The sequence below is a fragment of the Microcebus murinus genome, chromosome 1 (genome assembly GCF_040939455.1).
Source record: "Microcebus murinus isolate Inina chromosome 1, M.murinus_Inina_mat1.0, whole genome shotgun sequence".
In the NCBI taxonomy this organism is placed as follows: Eukaryota; Metazoa; Chordata; class Mammalia; order Primates; family Cheirogaleidae; genus Microcebus; species Microcebus murinus.
Window position 1 is genome coordinate 160,926,683 of NC_134104.1, and position 22,171 is coordinate 160,948,853.

The following is a 22,171-nucleotide window of genomic DNA, read 5'->3' on the forward strand; positions in this document are numbered from 1 at the left end:
GGCCTTCCTACTCTCCTCTGGCAAAGGACCAACGAGGGAATCACAGAAAGCCAAAAGTTACAAGTCTTCTTGGGCAAAGGAGGTAAGTGACTTTGGGCAATTTGCTTCAGATCTCTGGCCCCCAGTTTCCCCACCTGAAAACTGAGGAGCCTTGTACTCAAAGATTCTTAATTTCCATCTTTGCCCAGAAATCCTCCCTGAACAATTTAGGAGAGCTGGATGTATTCTCTGAATTTGAGTCTCTTATCCCAAATCATGCCCTATTGTGCTATATCATAATTCTTTCTTTAATGTGTAAGAAAAAACTGTGCTCCAATAAAAAAACAACAATAACAACAACAAAACTATTATTCAGATCATACCCTTTAAGGTTAACTGGTTCTAGTCTTTTATTGTCTTTCTACTATGCAACTTGGTACATTATATATAATTAATAGCCCCCCCACACACACACACAAAAACCCTCCTGTCTATAAACATGTAGACTCTGGGTTTTGTTGTTGTTGTTGCTTGTTTTTTGAGACAGAGTCTCACTCTGTCGCCAGAACTAGAGTACTGTGGTGTCAGCCTAGCTTACAGCAACCTCAAACTCCTGGGCTCAAGTGATTCTCCTGCCTCAGCCTCCCAAGTTGCTGGTATTACAAGCATGTGCTACCATCCTTGGCTAATTTTTTCTATATATTTTTGGTTGGCCAATTAATTTCTTTCTATTTTTTTTTTTAGTAAAGACAGGGTCTTGCTCTTGCTCAGGCTGGTTTCAAACTCCTGACCTTCAGCTAAAAGCCCGCCTCAGCCTCCCAGAGTGCTAGGATTACAGGCATGAGCCACGGCACCTGGCCAGCATGTAGACTGACTTGTTCATTAGAGATTATATTGACTTTCTCTCTGCAGCTGGGGAAAAACCAGCTTTGCCTCCAGCTGTACATGCATTTCAATATTCCTGATCCACAAATGTGTCTATATTCTAAATTCTCTATCCAGTTCTAGTATCTGCCTGGTTCCCTCATGGTTTAATGAGTTAATTAAAATCCTTAACATGTTCATTTTATAACTATATCACAGTCATAATTTTACCACTTTTTGAAAATTATCTTTGAATGAGTTCTGTCTCCTATGCTGCAAACATGTTAAGTATATTTAATACGTTTGCTGAATAAATGAACAAAAAGTGAATGCACTAATAAATGAACAGTCTTTCTCCATGAGCACATAGAGATATTTCTTATATATGCATAGACAGTGATTCAGAGGTAAAGCCAGACCACCTCAGTTCATAACCTATTGCTGCTACTTATCAGTTGCATTACCTAGAATAATCCTCTGCATTTTGCTTTTCCCATCTGCAAAATGGGAAGAAAACTCCTCTTCAAAGGTTGCCATTAGGATTAAAAGAAATAATCCATGAAAATGGCTTAGTACTCTGCATGAAAATCTTCTAAGTATGCAATAAGTTGTACCTATGATCATCATTTTTAAACAGGTTGACACTTGGGCAATTGTACGTATTCTGTCTTTCATCCAGCAGCCCCGGAGTGCCCCATACCCAACAGGTGCTTCATAACGACTAATGACAGTGGTGGTGACTACAACAGCTCCAAAACCTCCTGGCCTGCCAAGCTTAATAAAGAGTGTTATCCATTCTTCCAGACCACTGCTGGAGATGTTACAGCCTGACCTTTTATTGATCCCAGCATTGTCCCAATGGACCCTTTTCCATTGTAATTTATTACAACAGCCAAATTGAATCCACATGACAGTGCTCAGAGCAATTCTCATTGAGGTTGTCCCCCTCTTCTGTCCTCGCCCCCACTGCCCCCAAAGATTTGTCGAGACACTGAATTAGATGATTTACTCAATTCAAGATATTACAGCTATTGAATTCCTTTCTTTAATCTTGCACATACACCTGTAAAACAATAAAGATGGCCTGGCATGATTTGTTCTGCACTCTCGTAAATTTATTATTAATGTCGACTCAGTAACCTTCACTTGCCTGTTCAGTTCTTCCGAGCCATGGTCTTTATCTTAAGGAATTCAAGTTGCTTGTTACTACTGATGTCTACTATATTCCTCAAGCCTTTATTCCCAGCTATTATAGAATCTGCTCGATCCTCTTGTTATATATGTGTAGTAGTGCCTGCAGCCAGAGAGCTTTCTCAATTTGCCTCCTTCTATTAGGTTATTAAGTATGAAATATCCGATTCCTTAAATACTAAGTTTTACAGTTGATATTTCTTACTTTGACACATATTGTTTTATTTCATTGTCTCAAACTCATGGTTTGGCTTGTGATTATCATTCAGATTTTTTTAGAGCAATTTTTGTGAAACCATGGATAAGTCAAAAATTTGTGTTATTTTCAAATATGAAGTCCATCATGGAACCAATGCAGCACAGACAGCTCGCAATATCAATGAAGTGTTTGGGAAAAAAAGAAGCTAATGAATGCACAGTACCTCAATGGTTTGAGAAGTTCCATTCTGGTGATTTGAATTTTGAAAATGAGCCTCATGTGTGATCTGAGACCAAGGCAGATCATTATCTGATGATGAGCTGAAAGCTGTAGTGGAAGCAAATCCATCTTAACCTACGCTTGATAGCAACAAGGTTGGACATTACTATTCTAATAATATTGGACCATTTGAAAGAGATCAGCAAGGTAAAGAAGGTGGATAGATGGGTTTCACATGAATCAAACAAGCATCAGGAGCAAGATCATCTTGAAGCTTGCCTTTCTTTGCTGTCATGACATAAAGGTGAACTATTTCTACACCATATTTTTATGTGTGATGAAAACCAAATTTTTTTTGAGAATCATAAATGTTCTGCATAATGGTTAGATAAAGAAGAAGTGCTGAAACACAGTCCAAAACTAAATATTCATCAAAAAAAGCTAATGGTGTCTGCTTGGTGGTTCAGCATTGGTATTACCCACTATAGCTCTCTGAAACCTGGTCAATTGATTACAGCAGATGTCTACTGCAACCATTTGGATGAAATATTGAGGATGTTTGTGATTAAGCAGCCAAGATTGGTCAATAGAGACAGACCAATCCTCTTGCTAGACAATACTCAACCGCGTGTCACACAAAGAACGCTAACTACAGAGGCTAAACTTGGAGGCTAAACTCTGTCATCTACCATATTCACCAGACCTTGCACCAACTGACTACCACTTCTTCCAGGCTTTGGACCACTTTTTGCAAGGAAAAATATTCCATTCTCAACAAGCTGTGGCAAATACCTTTTGTAATTTCAACGCCACTTGTTCTCCAGGCTTCTGTTCTGCTGGCATAAGCAAACTACCATTGACATGGCAAAACTGTGTCAATATTTTAGGTGCACTCTTTGATTAATTGTACTGCTTCTTGAGATATAATAAACTACACCTTTGATTTGAAATTGGACATTTCACACTTAACCTAATATCTACAAGTTTGCCAAAAGATGCCTGAGCAAATTAGCACCACCCGTGCATCATGAGGCAATTTCAGTAGCTAAAATTGACATTCTTGATTTTTCCTTCAGTTCAAAACAGGGACGATGTCTCAGGCTCTTTCCCTATCACAGATCCTGAATTTTGTAAGAATTCTGGATGTTGTTTTCTACCTTCTTCTTCTCTCTGTGGGCTAGACTAACTCATGCCGACACTCCAACCGGGAGACTTAATCTAACCAGACTAGTTTGCCGACCACCACAACACTTAGCACACACTGTTTGGTTCCCATCTCATCGATTATGGAGACTCCACAAAAGGAGGGAAGGGACCTTAAAGGATGAATTATTGAAAGAAAAAAATGTTTAGCTTAAAATTCTAAATAAAAATCTTGTGACATTGATGTGAAAAACATATAAACCACACAGAAATATACAACAAATGTCTAAACTATGACCGGAAATGAAATACCAAACCAAAGACACAATTACAGTTCAAGAACAGTTTCCAAGAGTTTAGATTAGAACATGGCAAATAACATATTTCCTTATAACAATTGCCATGTTTACCAGAGATTTAAGTTAAAGTTACTGTAAACAGAGCAAATACATAAATTTCCTTGGGTACTTAACTAAGTTCTATAACTGTGATATTCAGTCAAGTGCTATAAAACATGTTTTAAAAGGGAGGTTTCAAATAATGCAGAGGAAAACTAGCTGATATATACACAGGTAAAAACATGAATTATTGTGACCAACTTAAATTAATAAATATATCATGCTATTTACAAAATTTTTCTGCATTTCATATTATAAACCACAAATCTGAATCTTCCTTGTTAAGGTTATTTATTTTGTTCATTGTCATACACAATAAAAATGGATATTTCATATAGCTTTAAGAGATCCCATTTTTAAAAACCTAATATAATTTTTAAAACTTAAAAAGCTATATTATTGAGGTTACTTTTAAAAAAGAGGTATAATATGGTACTTACATGTAAACTGGTTATTTTAAAATAAAGTATTCCTATTCTTTTAGAAATAAAAGATAAATAGGATCAATAATAAACAGTAAAAGTATAAAATTATAAAAAGTATAATTTATCAATAATAAAACAATAATAAACAGTAAACTCTTTCTCGTTCAGGCTTCAGGACAAAACTGCATACTCTGTACACTTCTCCAAGGTCTGATGTGACTTTCTGTGGGGATCTGGTGCTCATCGGGCCAAACTCACACATTTAAAAGCATTGGCTAATTACATGTATCTGCTCCAGGGGTGAAACCAGCATCTAAGATACCTCTGGGCACTCCCCAAACTATTCACTACTTACTGCAAATGCTAGAAAATGGAGAAGGATTTACTAAAACTCACCCCTAATGCAAAAAATAATAATGATAGAAGGTCTACACGAAGTTCTGGTTTCTTCTCCTTCTAAAAATACTTTAATGTCATCATTTCAACACAACACATCTCACACACACACGTACACACACAACCATGCACGCGGTGCCTCTCCCTGCCCTTCAGGGAGTTTTTCATTAGTACACCACCAGGATTCTTTACCTATCTGACTTCCAATATAACTCTGCAAGTCTAGCATCACGGGCTCTGGATTCTGGTCTCAAATCTGACTTGAGCTCACCTGGGGTAATACCTTTGATTTGGCTCTTAGACCCCTCACCTTCTCAACAGGCTGGTTTTCAAGTCCTCTTCCATGTTGACATTCTACCCTGCCACAACTCTGGCTTCAGAACAACTTTAGGAATAAAAGACCTATGTGGTTATTACATGAACAGTTTCATAAATAACAGGGTTACGCCCAGAGTTATCTTTAAAAATATTACCTTTAGAACGAACTATTGATAAAGGATACAGCATGGATGGATGTTGAATGCATCATGCTAAGTGGAAGAAGCCAGACAAAAAGACTACATACTGGATGATGCCACTTCTGTGACATTCTGGAAACGGCAAAACTATAGGGATAGGGGAACAAACTGGTGGTTGCCAGGGCTTGGAGGCTGGGCAGAGAAGTTGACCAGAAAGGGGGCAGCACAAGTTTTTGAGTTAACAGAACTATCCTGTATCATGATTGTGGAGGGACTGACACAACTCTGTTTTTGTTAAAACCCACAGAACTGTACACCAAAGAGTGAATTTTACTATAAGTAAATTTAAAAATCAATTGAAAATTATCTTTATAAAGTAATCCTGTGTTTTTTCCAAGCTCTTTGAAAAAGTTGATGGATTTGGCATTTCAATTCTCATTGTTAGTATAAACTAATAATTTCTTATGCAGCAACCATGGTGGACACTTAGTTTATTCAATAAACACCTCTTGAACACCTACTATGTTGAGAAACATGGAGACTTAAAGTAAGATGTGAGCTTATTCTCATTTTGAAAATAGGGAAAATGAAGCAGAGAATATGTAAGAAACTTGCAAAGGTTAAAAAGCCTATAAGTTACAGCACAGAGATTTCAAGCCAGGTCTGTCACAAGTCCATGCTCTTAACAAACTAATTATACTGAAGCACGCAGGTATATATGTATAAATGTGTGTATAGGCTTTTTTAAACAAAAATAAGGTTATACTATAAAATAAGTGGAAAAAATAGGCATTCACTGATACTATTCTGTATATACATAGTGTAAACAGTTTAACAAAATAATGTGAATCTCTATGTCATTAAATAGTCTTCTATAACATCATTTCTATTGGCTGAATTTCCATGTATGAATATACCACCATTTTAGTTAATTATTCTCCCATTTTGGAATATCTTCATTGATCAGCCAAAAAAATTTCTCTAAAGAACCATGCTGTGAACGACCTTGTGGCTAAACCAATGCCTACACTCTTAATTTTTTTCTTAGGATGAATTCCTAGGTGAAGAATCAGCAGATAAAGCAGCTTCAGTCAATTGCCCCACATCTGTTTCCCCCTAGCTACCTGACATTTGACACCTGCCATCTGCTTGTCCCAAAGAACACTGCCCTCCAAGCTCCAAGAAAAGTGTTGGTAGCATGGAACGACAGCAAAGGGTCTCTGCCTCTGTTTCCACCTTCCCACCTGGCCATCCTTGTCTATGCCTCCAGCTGGTCACAAGTTCACAAATGTTCACAATTTAGAGGGAGGCTGTGTGTGTGTGTATGCCACCCTTCATAAGCTTTTATAAGTCAGAGCATCATATGTTACCTAAAGAATTTAACTTCATATTTAATATTAAAGAAAGAAATATCTCCATCCCACATATATGAGCACTATTCATTCAAGACATCCTGTTTGCTTAGCTTTGCTTCATTCAGAATTTACTCACAAAAAACCTACAGAATGCAACAGAAGAAACTAAGGAAGACCTCAACCTTGGTAATGAATGACTGACTTCCCTTTGCACCAGAGGGAATGTCTGAGGCAAATAGTAAATACAGTCTGGAAAAGAAGTATACTTTTTTAAAACTCTATTCAATATTCAGAGTGTATTTTTTAAAAATCTCAAACTTACCATGAAGGTTGCTATATGTTAGAATTGCCTAGAGGCTATAATAACTTGTGATCTACATCAGAGCTCAGCAAACTACAGCCTGCGGGCCAAATGTGGCTCACTGCCTGTTTTGCAAATAAAGTTTTATTGGAATATAGTCATTCTGTTTGTTTTCTCACTCTGAATCCAAACAGAACTTTGGATACATTCATTGTATTGAATATAAAAGAATATTTATTCATCCCATTCCATTTCAATTTTCCAGCTAATATTTATTAAACACCGATAACATGCCAAGCATTATGCTAGGTGCTAGGGATAAAAAGATGAGTAAGACCCAGTCACTTCCTTTGCTGAACTCAAGGTTTAATGGGAAACAAACAAAAACACATGACATCACATTTTAGGAAATCTTATTTGATCTGAAATAATACAATCTGAAAACTATAATAAGGGATCACTCCTATGTATACATTTTGAAATAATAAAAATCCCCCTAAAATTATAAAATTTCATCAAAACTCCCATGATTTCTAAGCTGAGTGGCAGTTAAGGAACTGGAAACTACTTTTACTAGAGGTGCCACTTTAGTGGACCAACATTTCTTTTCAGTATCCTGTGAACTCCACTACCATTTATTTGGCTCTGAATTTCTGTGAGAAGTTTGGTAACTCTGAAATTTCTTGTGTTTAGAGACAGCGCCTCACTGTGTCACAGGCAGTGGCCTGACTTAGCTCACTAAAGCCTCTAACTCCAGAGCTCAAGTGATCCTCCTGCCTCAGCCTCCTGCATAGGTAGAGCTACAGGTGTACACCACACCCCGCTAATTTTGATTTTGGTTTTTGTTGAGATGGGGTTTCCTCTATGTTGCCTGGGTGGGTCTTAAACTTCTGGCCTCAAGTGATCCTCCTGCCTTGGCCTCCCAAAGTGCTGGGATTACAGGTGTGAGCTACCAAGCCCAGCCTGAAAAGTTATTTTAATATGCATTTGTATCAGTTTTCAACTGTTATGTAACAAAATGCCAATAATGGCTTAAAACAACATCCATTTATCAACTCACAGTTGTGTAGTTCAGAAGTCTGGCGAGATGTGGCTAGGGTCTCTGCTCAGGCAGAGTGAAATCACTTTCACAAGAGTGAAATCAAGTTGTCAGGCAGGAAGAGTATTTGTCTGGAAGCGCTAGGGAAAATTCACTTTAAAGCTTACTCTTGTTGTTGGCAAAATTCAATTTCTTGTGGTTTAGGATTGAGGACCTTGCTTCCTTGCTGGCCGTCAGACAGGAGCCATCGTCAATGCTAGGAGCTGCCCACGTTCCTGGCCACGTGGCCCCCTCCATCTTCAAGTCCACAGGAGAGAACTTCTCATGCACTGAATCTTCCTCACATTTTGAATTACTGACTTCCTTGTTTCTGACCATAGGACCCAGATTTAAAGGGCTCGTGTGATTAGGTCAGGCCCACTCATAAAAGTAACTGTGCCGTTATAACATAACCTAATCATGGGCATAAAATTCATCATGTTCAATGTCCTGGGCATTATTCCAGGCATGTACACCAGGAAGGTGAGAAACCTTGGAGTTCATCTTAGAATTCTACCTGCTACTGCATTTTTGTTAGAATTGTAAATGACTTTCGTAAACTGCAATTGAATCATCCAAGGATTGATCGCATTTGGGTGCTACTGCTGGTTCTCAAAAAACAGCAATCTCAAGGAAAATGTGATAAAATATTATGATGAGGAACCAAAACCACCATATATTAATACTTTGTGCCATTAATTTAGAATCCAGCTTCTGTGAAAACAGTCTTGTAAAGCAGTTATATCTTTTAGTTTGCAAAAGTTGTATTATAGTATAATCAGGTAAGTATGAAGGGAAAAATACTGGTGATGAGACCACAATATCAGAACAGTAGAAAGATGCCTGTTACCCACAACAAATATGGAGTTATATGGCCCCAAGAACATATTACCCTTACTTTACATTTATTCTTATGGGAAAAAAATATATATATATTATAAAAGTTTTGAATTACAGACTTCCCTTACAATATAATATGATAAATGCTAATGTAGATATATATAGAACTCTTTGCAACAAAGCAGAATTCATTGCCAAAAACAGGGTAAGTAAAAAAGACAGAAAATTTTCCTTCCCACATAAATAAGTTTGATTTAAATCAAATGGCCTAGGGAGTGTGTGGGAAGAAAAATGGAATCATCTCCATACTTAAAATGTAAAAGCTCAGCCACCTCTAATCCCATATCACAAACCCATGAGCAACAGCTGGCCACTGAGACTGGCAGTGTCAACATGCCTAAACCCATCAGGGTAGCAGCCACGGATAGGGCTCTCTAAGCATTTTCATTTTAAATCTTCCAGGGATTTTCCAGGCGATTATAAACAAACCTTTAAAATGATCCATCATGGTGAAATTGAGTATAGAATATAAGGTCTTAACCTGGAAGCAAATATTGTTGAAATGAGAATTTGCCTCCCCTGGCATGGGATCAGTGTTTTCATTGAATAAGAATCAGTTCTCAGCATGACCTGGCTTGAATTGCATTTTAAAAGAACATTGATAATCAGAATTCCCACTTGCAAGTCACAAAGAACTGGAAGAGTACAATCTAGGAGTCAAAATGATTCTCACGCTTTAATTATAAAATACATTTCATTGGTAGAAGACATAAAGAACAGAAAAGCTCCAAATTGTGAAATTCATCCCCTAAATGGGGCAAAGAAGTATGGCCCAGTTATGTTCAATTACTTTTAATTCCTCCAAATGCACTGTGCTGCCTCTTTCTACTAAACCTTCACAAATGATATTTCTGTTGCTTTGACTGGACAACAACTCCTAGTCCCTCAGCTCTCAATTTAGCCATCAACTTTTCCAGGAAATCTTTCTTATTCATCCTACTCCCCTTGGTAGATGAGGTGCCCCTCCTAAGGGCACCGTGTACCTGGGCAGCATAGCAGACATCACACACTGTGCTGTAACTGCCTGTTTAGTGGTTTTCTCCAAGAACGTGAGCTCCCTGTGGGCAGAAATTACACCTTATCTGACACCATATATATCCCCAGTGCCTGCAGGATGTCCAGCTCATTACAGATGCTAAAAGTATCTTTTTGGATGGCTGGGCAGCAGAAAGGCAGGCAGGCAGGCAAACCGGCCAGAGAAAGGCCACGGTGCCCGAGGCCTCAGATGCCATGGAGGCACTGAGAGAAGGAAAGAGAAAGTATAACCAGATTCAGACACTGGGGCACAGCCCAGGCTCTGCACTAATTAGCTGTGCGACCCTGCACAAGTCGCTTCCTCTCTCAGGGCCTCTGTATCCTGAGTGGAGATATGAAGAGACTGGACTAGGAGGGTCCGGCGAGTCTCCTCCAGGTTTACCGTTCTCTCGTGTCTTTCCGTCTTCAGGCTTGCCCAGGCTTCATGAGCACACCCATATATGCGTGCCTTTTAAAGGCAAATAACACTGGGCTGTGTTCCACAGAGCCCAAGAGGAGACAGAGGCAGCTGAGTGAAGACAGTGCCTGAGATGCTGAATGCCCACAGGAATTAATGAGCAGGCTCCCCAAACCTCTTTAATTGCTCCATCAGAAGATGAATTTTTCTGGCTTCAGTTCCTTTGATAATAAAATGCTATTTTATCAACATCATTCTGGAAGGACAACTTCAAATCCCTTATAAGAAAAGCAATGTACACGAAGGAGGAGACTGGAGAATTCACTGCTTCACAAAGAATCCTGAGGTCTACCAAGGAAGCCACAACCTCTACTCAAGAGACACAAAGCATCCACAAAGTGACTTTTGAAATATCATTTCATTGGGATAAAATGGACTTCTGGCCAACAGGATCAATTGGATAAAGTCACCAAGCTGTCTTTTCCCTAGGCCATCACCAACATTGGGGCAAATAATTCCAGCCAAGAGCAGCAGCCATGCACTCTTGGTGATTATTTATCCTGTGGAATTTAGTTAGCACTAGAACCCTTGGATCACCTTCATGCCATGATGAAGAAACAGTGTATTAAATGATGCAAAAGCAAAGATGCTTCTTAGATCTGGTGACATATTGCTACCCTACAAACACAGAATACATATAGAGAACTTAGTGTGTAATGCATTAAGTTAGCTTTTTCTTATATTTTCTAGACCAATGAAGATACTGTTCAAAAGTATGTTGGCAAATCAAACACTAATTAGACAATACTTTTAAAATTGCAAATATCTAAGCAGTGTATTAGTTAAATCTACATTCAATTCACATTGAACAAACAATTCTATCCTATCCTGAATGACTAGATAAGATATATGAAAAAATATATTTAATACACATATAGAAAACAGATTCTCAGCCTAAAAGGTTGATAAAATAAAAATTTTGGTCAGAAAAAAAAATTAGTCTTAAAGGTCACTATTTTTCAAATGACAAGAATTCTGGCATTTAGCAAATGAAATTTAATGTGGGTGGTATCTGCTAGGTGGCCTATCTGTTCTGCCTAAATCAGATACTTTATTCCTATGATATGTTCCCTATACCAGCTCCCCTCTCCAAATTAGTTGATATCATGATCAGTGTGGTCAGATCAATTTTAATACTTCTAGTAGTTCAAGAATGCCATTTATACTCTTTTTTTTTTTTTGCTTGAGGTATTTTTTATTAGAAGAAGGGAGTCCTCTGTACCAGGTTCACTGAGAGCTTTATTTTTTTTTTAATTTTGGCATATTATGGGGGTACAGATGTTAAGGTTTCAATAAATGCTCTTTCCCCCTCTCCTCCCACAAGTCTGAGTCTCCAGCATGACCATCCCCCAGATGGTGCACATCTCATTCATTATGTATGTATGTACCCAGCCCCCTCCCCCCTCCCACCTGCCCAATACCCTATTACTGTAGTACCTATGTGTCCACTTAGGTGCTGCTCAGTTAATACCAGTTTGCTGGTGAGCATATGTGGTGCTTGTTTTTCCATTCTTGGGCTACTTCACTTAGTAGTATGGGTTCCAGCTCTAACCAGGAAAATATGAGATGTGCTATATCTCCGTTGTTTCTTAGAGCTGAATAGTACTCCATGGTATATATTTACCACATTTTATTAATCCATTCTTGGATTGATGGGCACTTGGGCTGTTTCCACAGCCTTGCAATTATGAATTGTGCTGCTATAAACATTCGAGTGCAGATGTCTTTGTTGTAGAGTGTCATTGGATCATTTGGGTAGATGCCCAGCAATGGGATTGCTGGATCAAATGGTAGATTCACTTGTATCGCTTTAAGGTATCTCCATATTGCTTTCCACAGAGGTTGAACCAGTTTGCAGTCCCACCAGCAGTGTAGGAGTGTTCCTCTCTCTCCGCAACCACGCCAGCATTTATTGTTTGGAGACTTTTTGATAAAGGCCATTCTCACTGGAGTTAAGTGATATCTCATTGTGGTTTTGATTTACATTTCCCTGATGATTAGAGATGTTGAGCATTTTTTTCATATGTTTGTTGGCCATTCTTCTGTCTTCTTTAGAAAAGTTTCTGTTCAAGTCCTTTGCCCACTTTTTAATAGGGTTATTTGATTTTTTTCTTGCTGATTTTCGTGAGTTCTAAGTATATTCTAGTTATCAGTCCCTTATCGGATGCATAGGATGCAAAAATTTTCTCCCATTCTGTAGGTTGTCTGTTTACTTTCATGACTATTTCTTTGGCTGTGCAGAAGTTTTGTAGTTTGATCATGTCCCATTGATTTATTTTTGTTGCTGCTGTGATTGCCTTTGGGGACTTCTTCATAAACTCTTTGCCTACGCCTATGTCTAGGAGAGTGTTTCCAACATTTTCCTGTAGAATTCTAATAGCTTCATACCTTAGGTTTAAGTCTGTTATCCAGCGTGAGTTGATTTTTGTGAGAGGTGAAAGGTGTGGGTCCTGCTTTAGCCTTCTACAGGTGGCTATCCAGTTTTCCCAGCACCATTTATTGAAAAGGGATTCTTTTCCCCAGCATATGTTTTTGTTTGCTTTGTCAAAGATTAGATGGCTATATGAGGATGGTTTTATATCAGGATTCTCACATCTGTTCCACTGGTCAATATTCCTATTTTTGTGCCAACACCATATTGATTTAATTACTACAGCTTTGTAGTATAGTTTGATACCTGGCATATTAATGCCTCCCATTTTGTTTTTGTTGCCTAGAATTGCTCTTGATATTCGAGGTCTTGTTTGGTTCCATACGAAGCGTAAAATTATTTTTTCTATATCTGTGAAGAATGCTGATGGGATTTTAATAGGTATTGCATTGAATCTGTAGATCAGTTTGGGTAGTATAGACATTTTGATGATGTTGAGTCTGCTGATCCACAAGCATGGTATGGATTTCCATCTGTTTACATCCTCTGCTATTTCCTTCCTCCATGTAGGAATATACTCTTTATAAGGATGGATCATTATTGTGAAAATTATAAAACAGAAAGTAACAGTAATAATCCAAACATCACACACACTAATATACACACACACCATTCACTTCTATAAATTGCCTCAAACAATGCCAGAGATAAAGTGTAGGTAAAGAATTTAGATAAATCAATTGAGATAATACTCAGAGGACAGAGAAATCTTTGTTACACTAAGTAAAGGCTATTTTAAGAAACACTACCTTATGGCAGGGGGCCTAGAGAACCAAGATCAGTGGGGGGCCCACCTGCAGGGAGGAAAGGACTCTAGGCAATCACTGTTGGGGTTAGGTGTGTCGTTCTGCATGTCAGGATGCCTAGCAGCACCACTGGAATAGACTCTAGCCACAAGATGCTTGTAGCAATCTCCCAACTATAGCAACCAAAAACATCTCCAGATATTGCCAACTGTTGTCAGGGGGTGAGGAAAGGGGTCGTAGAATGGCCCTCGGTTGAGAATCACTGCCGAAGACCCACAGCTGCTGTGGCACGCTAGCTGTGATCCGGCAAGTGTCAGCCTCGCTCCTGGCGTCAGAGGCTTGCCTACCCCAGGCCTGTCAGACTTTCAGTGAGCAGCGCACTGCAAAGCGGAGCAGCTTCCTGGACTGGCTTCCCCGGGGTTCAGCAAGGAACGAGGCAGCCCCTAACCTGAGTTCGCCTGTGACTAGTCCTGGAAAGCTGCTTAGAGGCCACACATGGTCTTTTGAGGTCTTAGCCCTGTAAGCCAACAATGAAAAGAAAGTGAAACCACCATCTGGGCAAAAGTGTTACAATTCCTTAAAAATGAAGCAGCAAAAAACCTCAATGTCTTAGGGTTCTCTTGGGGGAAAATATAAACAGAAATTGAAGGTCATGACAACCTTTCTTTTTTCTACATATAGGTTACAGTATTTTTAAACCTAGACCTGGCATTTTATTTTTATTAATGTATTGGTTTCCTATTTTTTTAAATCACAGTATCTAGTGGCTGCATCTCTGCTACTTTGGTCTTAAAAAGCAGCATCCTTATGTACTGACACAGGTAAACTGCTCAAATTGTAAATTAGCTAATCCTTATAGATTAAAGATCCCACTTGTCTCATGAGGGAGGCAGGATCATAACCTAGGAAAACACCAGAATAGTGTGGTGGTTAAGAATAACTCCATCCCTTTCCTATCATGTCTCTCATTTTAACAATGGGGATTATGACAGTGTCTGTGTGCCATTAGGCTTGTTACGAGAACTCATAACCTCAGGACACAAAGCCCCTAGTGCAGTTTCTGGTATACAGTAAAGGTTCAATCAATAGTAGATAACAATTTTATTATACAAATTATTAATTGTACTGTCATAATTGGAAATGACCATATATAATTGGCAATTTCACTGTGAGACAGGGAATTGGCAGGTACTACTTTGGGCATTGCTATCAGCACTGCTCAATTGTGCAGACATTGTTTAACTGAGTCAGGAACTCTCAAAACAAAGTTTCAAACTACCCTGATCCAAACGGGATGGAGGCATGGCAAGTTCCAAACGGTTAGAACCAAGATGGTGGGGAAATTCACCACCTCTTGACCTTCCAGCTTCATTATACACCTTATTACCAGGAAAGTTTCTAAGGAAACCTCCCACTCCCATGTGCACCTGAAGCCATGACACTTCCTGTTTGACCACATGAAGCCAAAAGGAAGGTATCACCCTAATTACAGAAAAACACTTCCCTTACCCAAAAAATAACATGCCTATTCCTCCCCTTGTTTAGCCTTTAATTAAGCTGTTGCTTAAATAGAGGGGCAAAAGGAACCATGGGCTGGTTCTCCTCTGCAGAGAGAACTAGCCTCTACTCTATGAAGTAAACTTTCTATAGTTTCTGAATTCACTTTACACTGTCAACTCACTCTTGCATTCTTTCTTGCACAAAGCCAAGGACCCACTTGGACCTCAAGCGGCTCCCAGCATTGGGAGTCACTTTCTTGTGTCAACTGTATCACTCTCATAAAATATTATGCCTCTAACAGTCCAATAAATTAGAAGTGAAACTGGAAAAGGAAACATTCTTTTTGCAGAACAAGACAATATTCTCTATAAATGCCACATTATCTTTTTATTAAAAAGGAAAATGAAAAGAAAGTGGCTAAGCTCCCTTTCTCAAACCTTCATCCCTTTTTACCTTCCCAGGGTAATGGAACCAAGGCTGGAGGTGTTAGGTGTGGGCAGAGCAGCAGTCATTTCCTCATCTGTGTTTTATTATTCATGGAAGGTTCCATCTTGCAGCCTACACGGAACATACCGTGCTGGGAACAAGAGTGGGTTTGACATTTCACAGGGGCTAGTGACTTTCCTCAGAGCTAACAATATCCTTGGGCTAGAAGTGATCTCAAAGTGATTTCTCCTCTCCCAATTTGTCATTCATGAGAATTTGCTGAGTTCATGTATTCATCCAATGCATACTGATCAAGGACCACCGCATGCCAGGAATTTTGCCAGGAGCTGGAGGTATCTTGATGACCGTACTTGGGGCACTCAAAGGCACTCAACCGGCCGGGCATGGTGGCTCATGCCTGTAATCCCAGCACTTTGGGAGGCCGAGGCGGGCGGATTGCTAAGGTCAGGAGTTCGAAACTAGCCTGAGCGAGACCCTGTCTCTACCAAAAATAGAAATAAATTAATTGACCAACTAAAAATATATATACAAAAAATTAGCCGGGCATGGTGGCGCATGCCTGTAGTCCCAGCTACTCAGGAGGCTGAGGCAGTAGGATCGCTGAGCACCGGAGATTGAGGTTGTGAGCCAGGCTGACGCCACGGCACTCACTCTAGCCTGGGCAACAAAGTGAGACTCTGTCTCAAAAAAAAAAAAAAAAAAAAAAAAAAAAAAAGGCACTCAACCCCTGAGAGGGAAGCCAGCATTCACCAAAGGGATGGATCATTCCAAATGGAGCCGAGAAATAGTTCTCTAACCAGCTTGCATTGCCAGCAAAGACTTCTCCAAGGTAATGACACAGGAACTGAGTGGAAAGCTCAAGTGTAATCTTTGGAGCCACATTTCCTAGACTCTTAATGGAGAGGTCTTGTCGGATCCTGCCAACGAGAGGCAGTTGTGTGAAATTTGTCCCAGGACTCTGAATCCTGACTGACAGTGTGATGTGGGAGCAGAGAGAAGAAGGTGAAAGTGAGCAGCCAGGTAGGAAAGACCTGACCAGACGCTCCTGGTTATGAAATCATGGTGGTCTTTGCCTTCCCCTGGTCTGGTTCTTGATCAGCCCCAATCTGGTTCTATAGACCTGATACTGGGGCTCTGGATTTCCTTGCAACAAATTCCCTTTTACTTAAGGGAGCAAGAAGTAGCTCCTTGCTACTGCTTGCATCCATCAAGTGGTTTGCTCCTGGTAGCATGTCTCACACTGCTCTCTGCTATACTTACATTTAGGATTATGCATGTCTGTCTCCCCACCCAGACTGTCAGCTTCTTGAAGACTGGAAAATGTCTTATTTCTTTGAAACTCCAGGCCCCAGAGTGGTGACTGACACATACAAGCACTCAGCAAATGCAAAATGAATATGATTTTTCACATGTTCAAAAAATTAGGTTTGCCAATAATAAGTATAAAAGATCAACTAGATGTTTAAACACCACGAAAGAGCTCAATTGAGTCAAAAAGTCCTCCACATCTTAGTTCAATTTTACACTGACATGGAAATCTCTACATTCTGTAGTCATCTTCTCAGGTACTACTTTCTTTTTGTTTCATAAATCTCATGAAGAAACTTAGCACTTCCGTAGCATCAGAATTTTCACCACCACACTTCCAAATAGGTACAGTAAGGCTGCTGATGTGGGCAGGACCATACACAACACTCCCAGGAGCTAACCCCACTCACCACTCTCTGCCTTTTCCAACCCACAGGGCAATCCATGGAGTTTAGTAGGCAGCCAGTGAACTTGGCTTCCAGAGAGATCACCATCTGTTTTTCTACCCCTAATAAAGTACCTATGCTTTATAAATTCTCATTGTTTGTGGGACTGAGGCCTAGAATGAAAATAAAGATAGAATTTTTGTCCATTTTAATGGCATTTTTTAAAAAATGTCTTGGGTAGCAAGTTTTTGCTGCAAAATCTATGAGCTGCCTAATTTGCTGAATTTGATCTGGTTCAAATAATGCTACTATGTCCTCGAATCCTGAGCATTATACACTTTCCAAATGTACAATGTCATCAAGGTTTTATGACATTTCCTACAAAAACTCAATAGTCACGTAGCACTTCATCAGTTACAGTTTTTAAATTCAGGTATGGGAACAGAATAGCAAGGCTACAGCATGAAAACTATACTGTTCTTCTGATTTCAGTAGCATAGACACAAGGGGATATTCCACTAGACACTTTTCATACATGCACATTTTTGTCCCCTACTGAAAGAACTCTATCTTAGAATTATGGAGTAGAGCCAAAAAATATGACGGTAAGGATAAAAATCCACTCTGGATGATCTTGTCCTTACGAAAGCTTGATCATAGATGTTCTGCCACCTGGGGTTCTCTATTCAGCCTCACTTTCTTCCTCGAGTGATGAAATGGTTAGAGCATCATGGCCATGCCTGTCTACATCGCTTAGGCAGGACTCGAGACCACTGCCACCCAGAGCTCTGAAGGCAAAGCTGACTAAGTGCAAGCCTACCTTCACCAGATTAAACATGGCATCAAAACACAAAGCAGGTTGCAAAAAAGTTTATAAGAAATATTAATATTGCACCTCTGACAGTGACATGAGTGTATTACTCTTCTATGCCAACACACTCTAATCCCAAAGCTCATACTGTGTCAGTCCAGGCCTGCCTTAAAACAGCCAATTATGCTAAACGTGGTCTAAGCTCCAAGCAGTCTCCAGCCCCAAAGATGATGTTTCATTGGCCCACGATATTGGCCCTCTATATTATTAATACATTTTGAGTCTGTTTCTAAATTTTTTGCATCACTTGTCTGGGGATTATTTTTCTTTCACGTTGCAGGCATAATAGAGCCCCTGCTGCTTTACTATATTTCTAGTGGTTTTATTTCCTCCTCAAATGTATGGGTAAATACTCCATTAAAAAACTTGAAGCTGAGTTACCTCTCCAAATATGCATGAAACATTTCCACATGCATTATCTACAGGATTTAAACAAGTGAAATCATGATCATGTTGCCAAAAGAAGGCATAATATACAACTTTGTTCTAGAACTTCCAAACTGGCCCCCAAACCTCTGAGTCTGGCTGTGGGGGAAAGTTTAAAATTTTGAAAAATATTTGCATGCGCAGAAGTGGTCATTTCCTGCTTATGCATTGAAAGTGCCATCCCAAAATCGTTAATAATAAAACTGTCATTTATTCCTCAAGAATGAGAGCACTTAGTCTCAACTCCTGACAAAACAAACAACTGTAATATTCTTCCTCAATTCACTCTCATGACTGGTGTTGTCATCATAAAAATTGAGGTCAAAAGGAAAATGAGGCTTGTTAATTTTCATTAATCATTTTATTCAATTTTCCCAAAGATAAAAAAAGAAACTTATATCTAGGCTGTGTGACCTTGGGCAAGCTTACAATAAGCTTCGATATCCTTGGATTAATAATTGTACCTAGCCACATAATGGTTAAAAGTAAGTAAATAGTACGTGTAACAAGCATTTTTGAGTATCCAGCATACAGTGTTCAATATAAGTTCAATCAATTTCATTCTGTTACATTTGCTGCTAGAGATTTTAAATGAAAATTCTTCTTTTAAATTTTTAGAACGTGCTCCAAGATCTGCTGCTATAACCATCTCTCTGTTCATCCCACCTGCCCTAGGCAGGCCCTTTGATCCAAGGGTCGTTAGTCACCTCTTCTAATTATCTGTATCAATTAGCTGGTGTGCAAAAGGGGGACCCAATGATGAAGACTTTGTGCATAAAGACCTTTACAGAAATAAATTAATAATATAACCCATCAAATTGCCAATATCCTGAGAATTCCAAACAAAGGCAATTCTCTACTTTTCACTCTTCAGTGAAGTCTCTATGATTGGGTTTAAATCTAACTTTATTTTTTAAATGCAAGCCACTATTCTGTACATGAACATACCATTTAGGCTTCTGGCTGACCATAATATAGGAATGCAATGGGAAGAGACTGGCTGGATCTCAGAGTTAGGAAAGACTAGAGTACATTTATGAAAAGGCAGAAGCATGGGCAGGCGGGGGCTGGGGGGTTTAGATATTAGGAATTTGTTGATAATGTCATCACTGCTTTGCCGCAGAAAAACAATGAGTGCCATAGCTCCGTCCTTGAATCAAATTCACAGGAAAGAGTGTTCTTGGCAGTAAGGGGTGGGCTTGTGACCTCATCTTGGCCAATTAAATGTTCCTACTCAAGACTTTAACTCTGGAGCAAGTTCATTTATTCATTCAGCAAATATTTATTGACCAGGTATACCTTCTGTGTACTAAAGATGTAATAATTAGGGAAAAAAGACTGACCTGGAATTTATATTTGAGTAATACAAATGAATACATTTTTTTAAAATATACATTTGTCAGATAGTGATAAGTTCTACTTAGAAAAATAATACTGCATAAGGGAATACCGAAGTCAGGAATGGGAGTGGTCATGCTATTTTATGCAGGATGGACAAAGAAGGCTCGTAACAAAGTGCCATTTGAACAGAGACCTGAAGGAAGCAAAGGCATAAGCTCCGTGGCTGTTTAGAGCAGTTCCGCCCAACAGAAACATGACGTGAGCCACACAGGTCATTTCAAACTTTCTAGTAATCACATTTAAAAAGTAAAAAGAAACAGGTGAAATTAATTTTCATAATATAACTTAGCAGATATGCCCAACATATTTTTATTTCAACACATAATCAACAGAAAAATTATTCATGAGAGAGCTTGCATTCTTTTTTTTTCATAATAAGTCTTCCACATCTGATGTGTATTTCACACTTACAGCATACCTCAACTCAAGGCCTTAAAGCGACACGGCTCACGCTACCACACTGGGCAGCTTGGGTTCCGGAGGAGCGTGTTCCCGCTGACAGCACACGTCAGGCCGAGAGGACGTGCCTGCCATGTCTGCAGCACAGCACGAAGGCCACAGCGGCTGATGGAACCTGAGCAAAGTGGAAACTGGCAAGACGGGCGTTCCGATTGGTCAGAGGGAGCCCTGGGCCCTTGTAAGGACTTCCACTGGCACCTTGAGTAATGATGCAAGCCACTGGAGACAGGGACAGCTTCATGGCCTGTGACCTGTGCAACTACACAGGGAGCCATGCTTCGTTTAATATTCTCCTATTACTATCAAGAAATTCTCAATTTTTGGACAGGGGCTCCACCTTTACACTATGCACTAGGCCCCACCGATTATGTGGCTAGTTGTGACTGGAGAGTTTTGATCAGAGAGTGACATGAACTATTTTATGAAAAGATTACTCTCATTTCTGTGTGAAGATCAGGCTGTAGGAAACATAAGGGTGGAAACAGGAAAAACAGTTAGGATGCTACTGATCTAAGCCAGGTGGGAGATGACGGTGGCCAGTGACACTGAGAGCAGGGGCCAGTGCTTCCATTGCCTGCAGCTGCAGCACGGTGCTGGCCCCCCTGCCTGTGGATGGCAGGGTCCCGGCCAGCATGCCGCCCAGCATCCACCAGTGACTTCTGCCCAGTTTCCACGCCGGGTGTCTGTTCATCCGAGAGCCCTCAATCTTTCCAACATACTTTCTTCTTCATAAAAGAGCAATATTGGTTTCTCTTCTAGCCTACTTTTTTCCCAGGAGAAGGCAGGACATTCAAAGGTCCCAACAAAACTGTACACAGCAGCAAATGGGAATTTTCCAAGAGAAAATTGGGGTGTTGTCACAAAATCAGGGTACTGCATAATAAAGAAAATAAGCTGAGGAAGGAAGGGAGGGAGGACCCTAACAAAGTTGAGCATATCCTGGGTTGGATCACTGTGGTTGGAACTTATTATACATTCTTTCCATTGATTTCAATTAAGCAATGGGCGTAAAATATTACTCCTGCCCCTCCCCAAATCTACATAGTTTTGGTAGGATAGCGCCTACTAAAGTTTATGTGAATACAAAATTCTTCTAGAATACATTTAAGACACACAAAATACTGTCCTAACTCTCAGTAAGGAAAAAGGAACATTAGCCAACTGTTTTGATGTTTTATCATTTCTGATTTGTATCTAAATTTATATAATTACTCTATGTTTACTCCGGCAAATGAAAAAAAAAATCATCACTATTTAGTTTCTAGGTAATCAAATAGAAAATTCAGCAGGCCATGCAAAAAATAATATGCTACAACTACCAGTAAGTAAATTACAAGTAAAAAGTTTATGCTTCCTAATCTAAAATTCTTAAAAAGATATTTTATTTTCCATGTGCTCAAAATTTTTCTAAAATGATAAGACATGGATGATACCAATTCCCAACCTGAGGGGCTTATGTGAGCTACTCACCTTTTTCTGAAGAACATTGATTTTTCTTTCTTTCACCTCTAACATATCTTTCATGTCACGAATCTCTCCAGCCAGCGTCCCCTTCTCTTCTGTGAGGTCCTGCAGCTGTTTCGTTTTTTTATTGAGAAAAGATTCTTTCTCTTCCAGGCGCAATCTCAGTGCATCTACCTGAAATCAGGAAAAAGAAGGTTGTGGTCTTGTACAGAGGTCGTCAGCACCTGGCAGCGGTGGCCTTGGAGGAGCGGGGCGCAGCATGCACCTAGCACAGCGCCAGAGAGCTGCACTCGGGCTCGCGGTGTGGTTTAACACCTGTATCTATCTTGACTGT

At 39.6% G+C, this 22,171-nt stretch overlaps 1 protein-coding gene across 10 annotated transcripts in view; it reads right to left on the reverse strand.

The window, feature by feature from the left end:
* ERC2 (ELKS/RAB6-interacting/CAST family member 2) overlaps positions 1 to 22,171 on the reverse strand; it is a 982,890-nt gene that overhangs the window by 538,320 nt on the left and 422,399 nt on the right. For all 10 annotated transcript variants that reach the window (XR_012922097.1, XR_012922096.1, XM_076008685.1 and 7 more), the window contains one exon: positions 21,844 to 22,011. Coding sequence is in view for 8 of the 10 variants with exons in the window: in XM_076008685.1 (XP_075864800.1) it covers positions 21,844 to 22,011 (168 nt within the window). In the remaining 2 variants the exon portion in view is untranslated. The remainder of the gene's footprint in view (positions 1 to 21,843; positions 22,012 to 22,171) is intronic.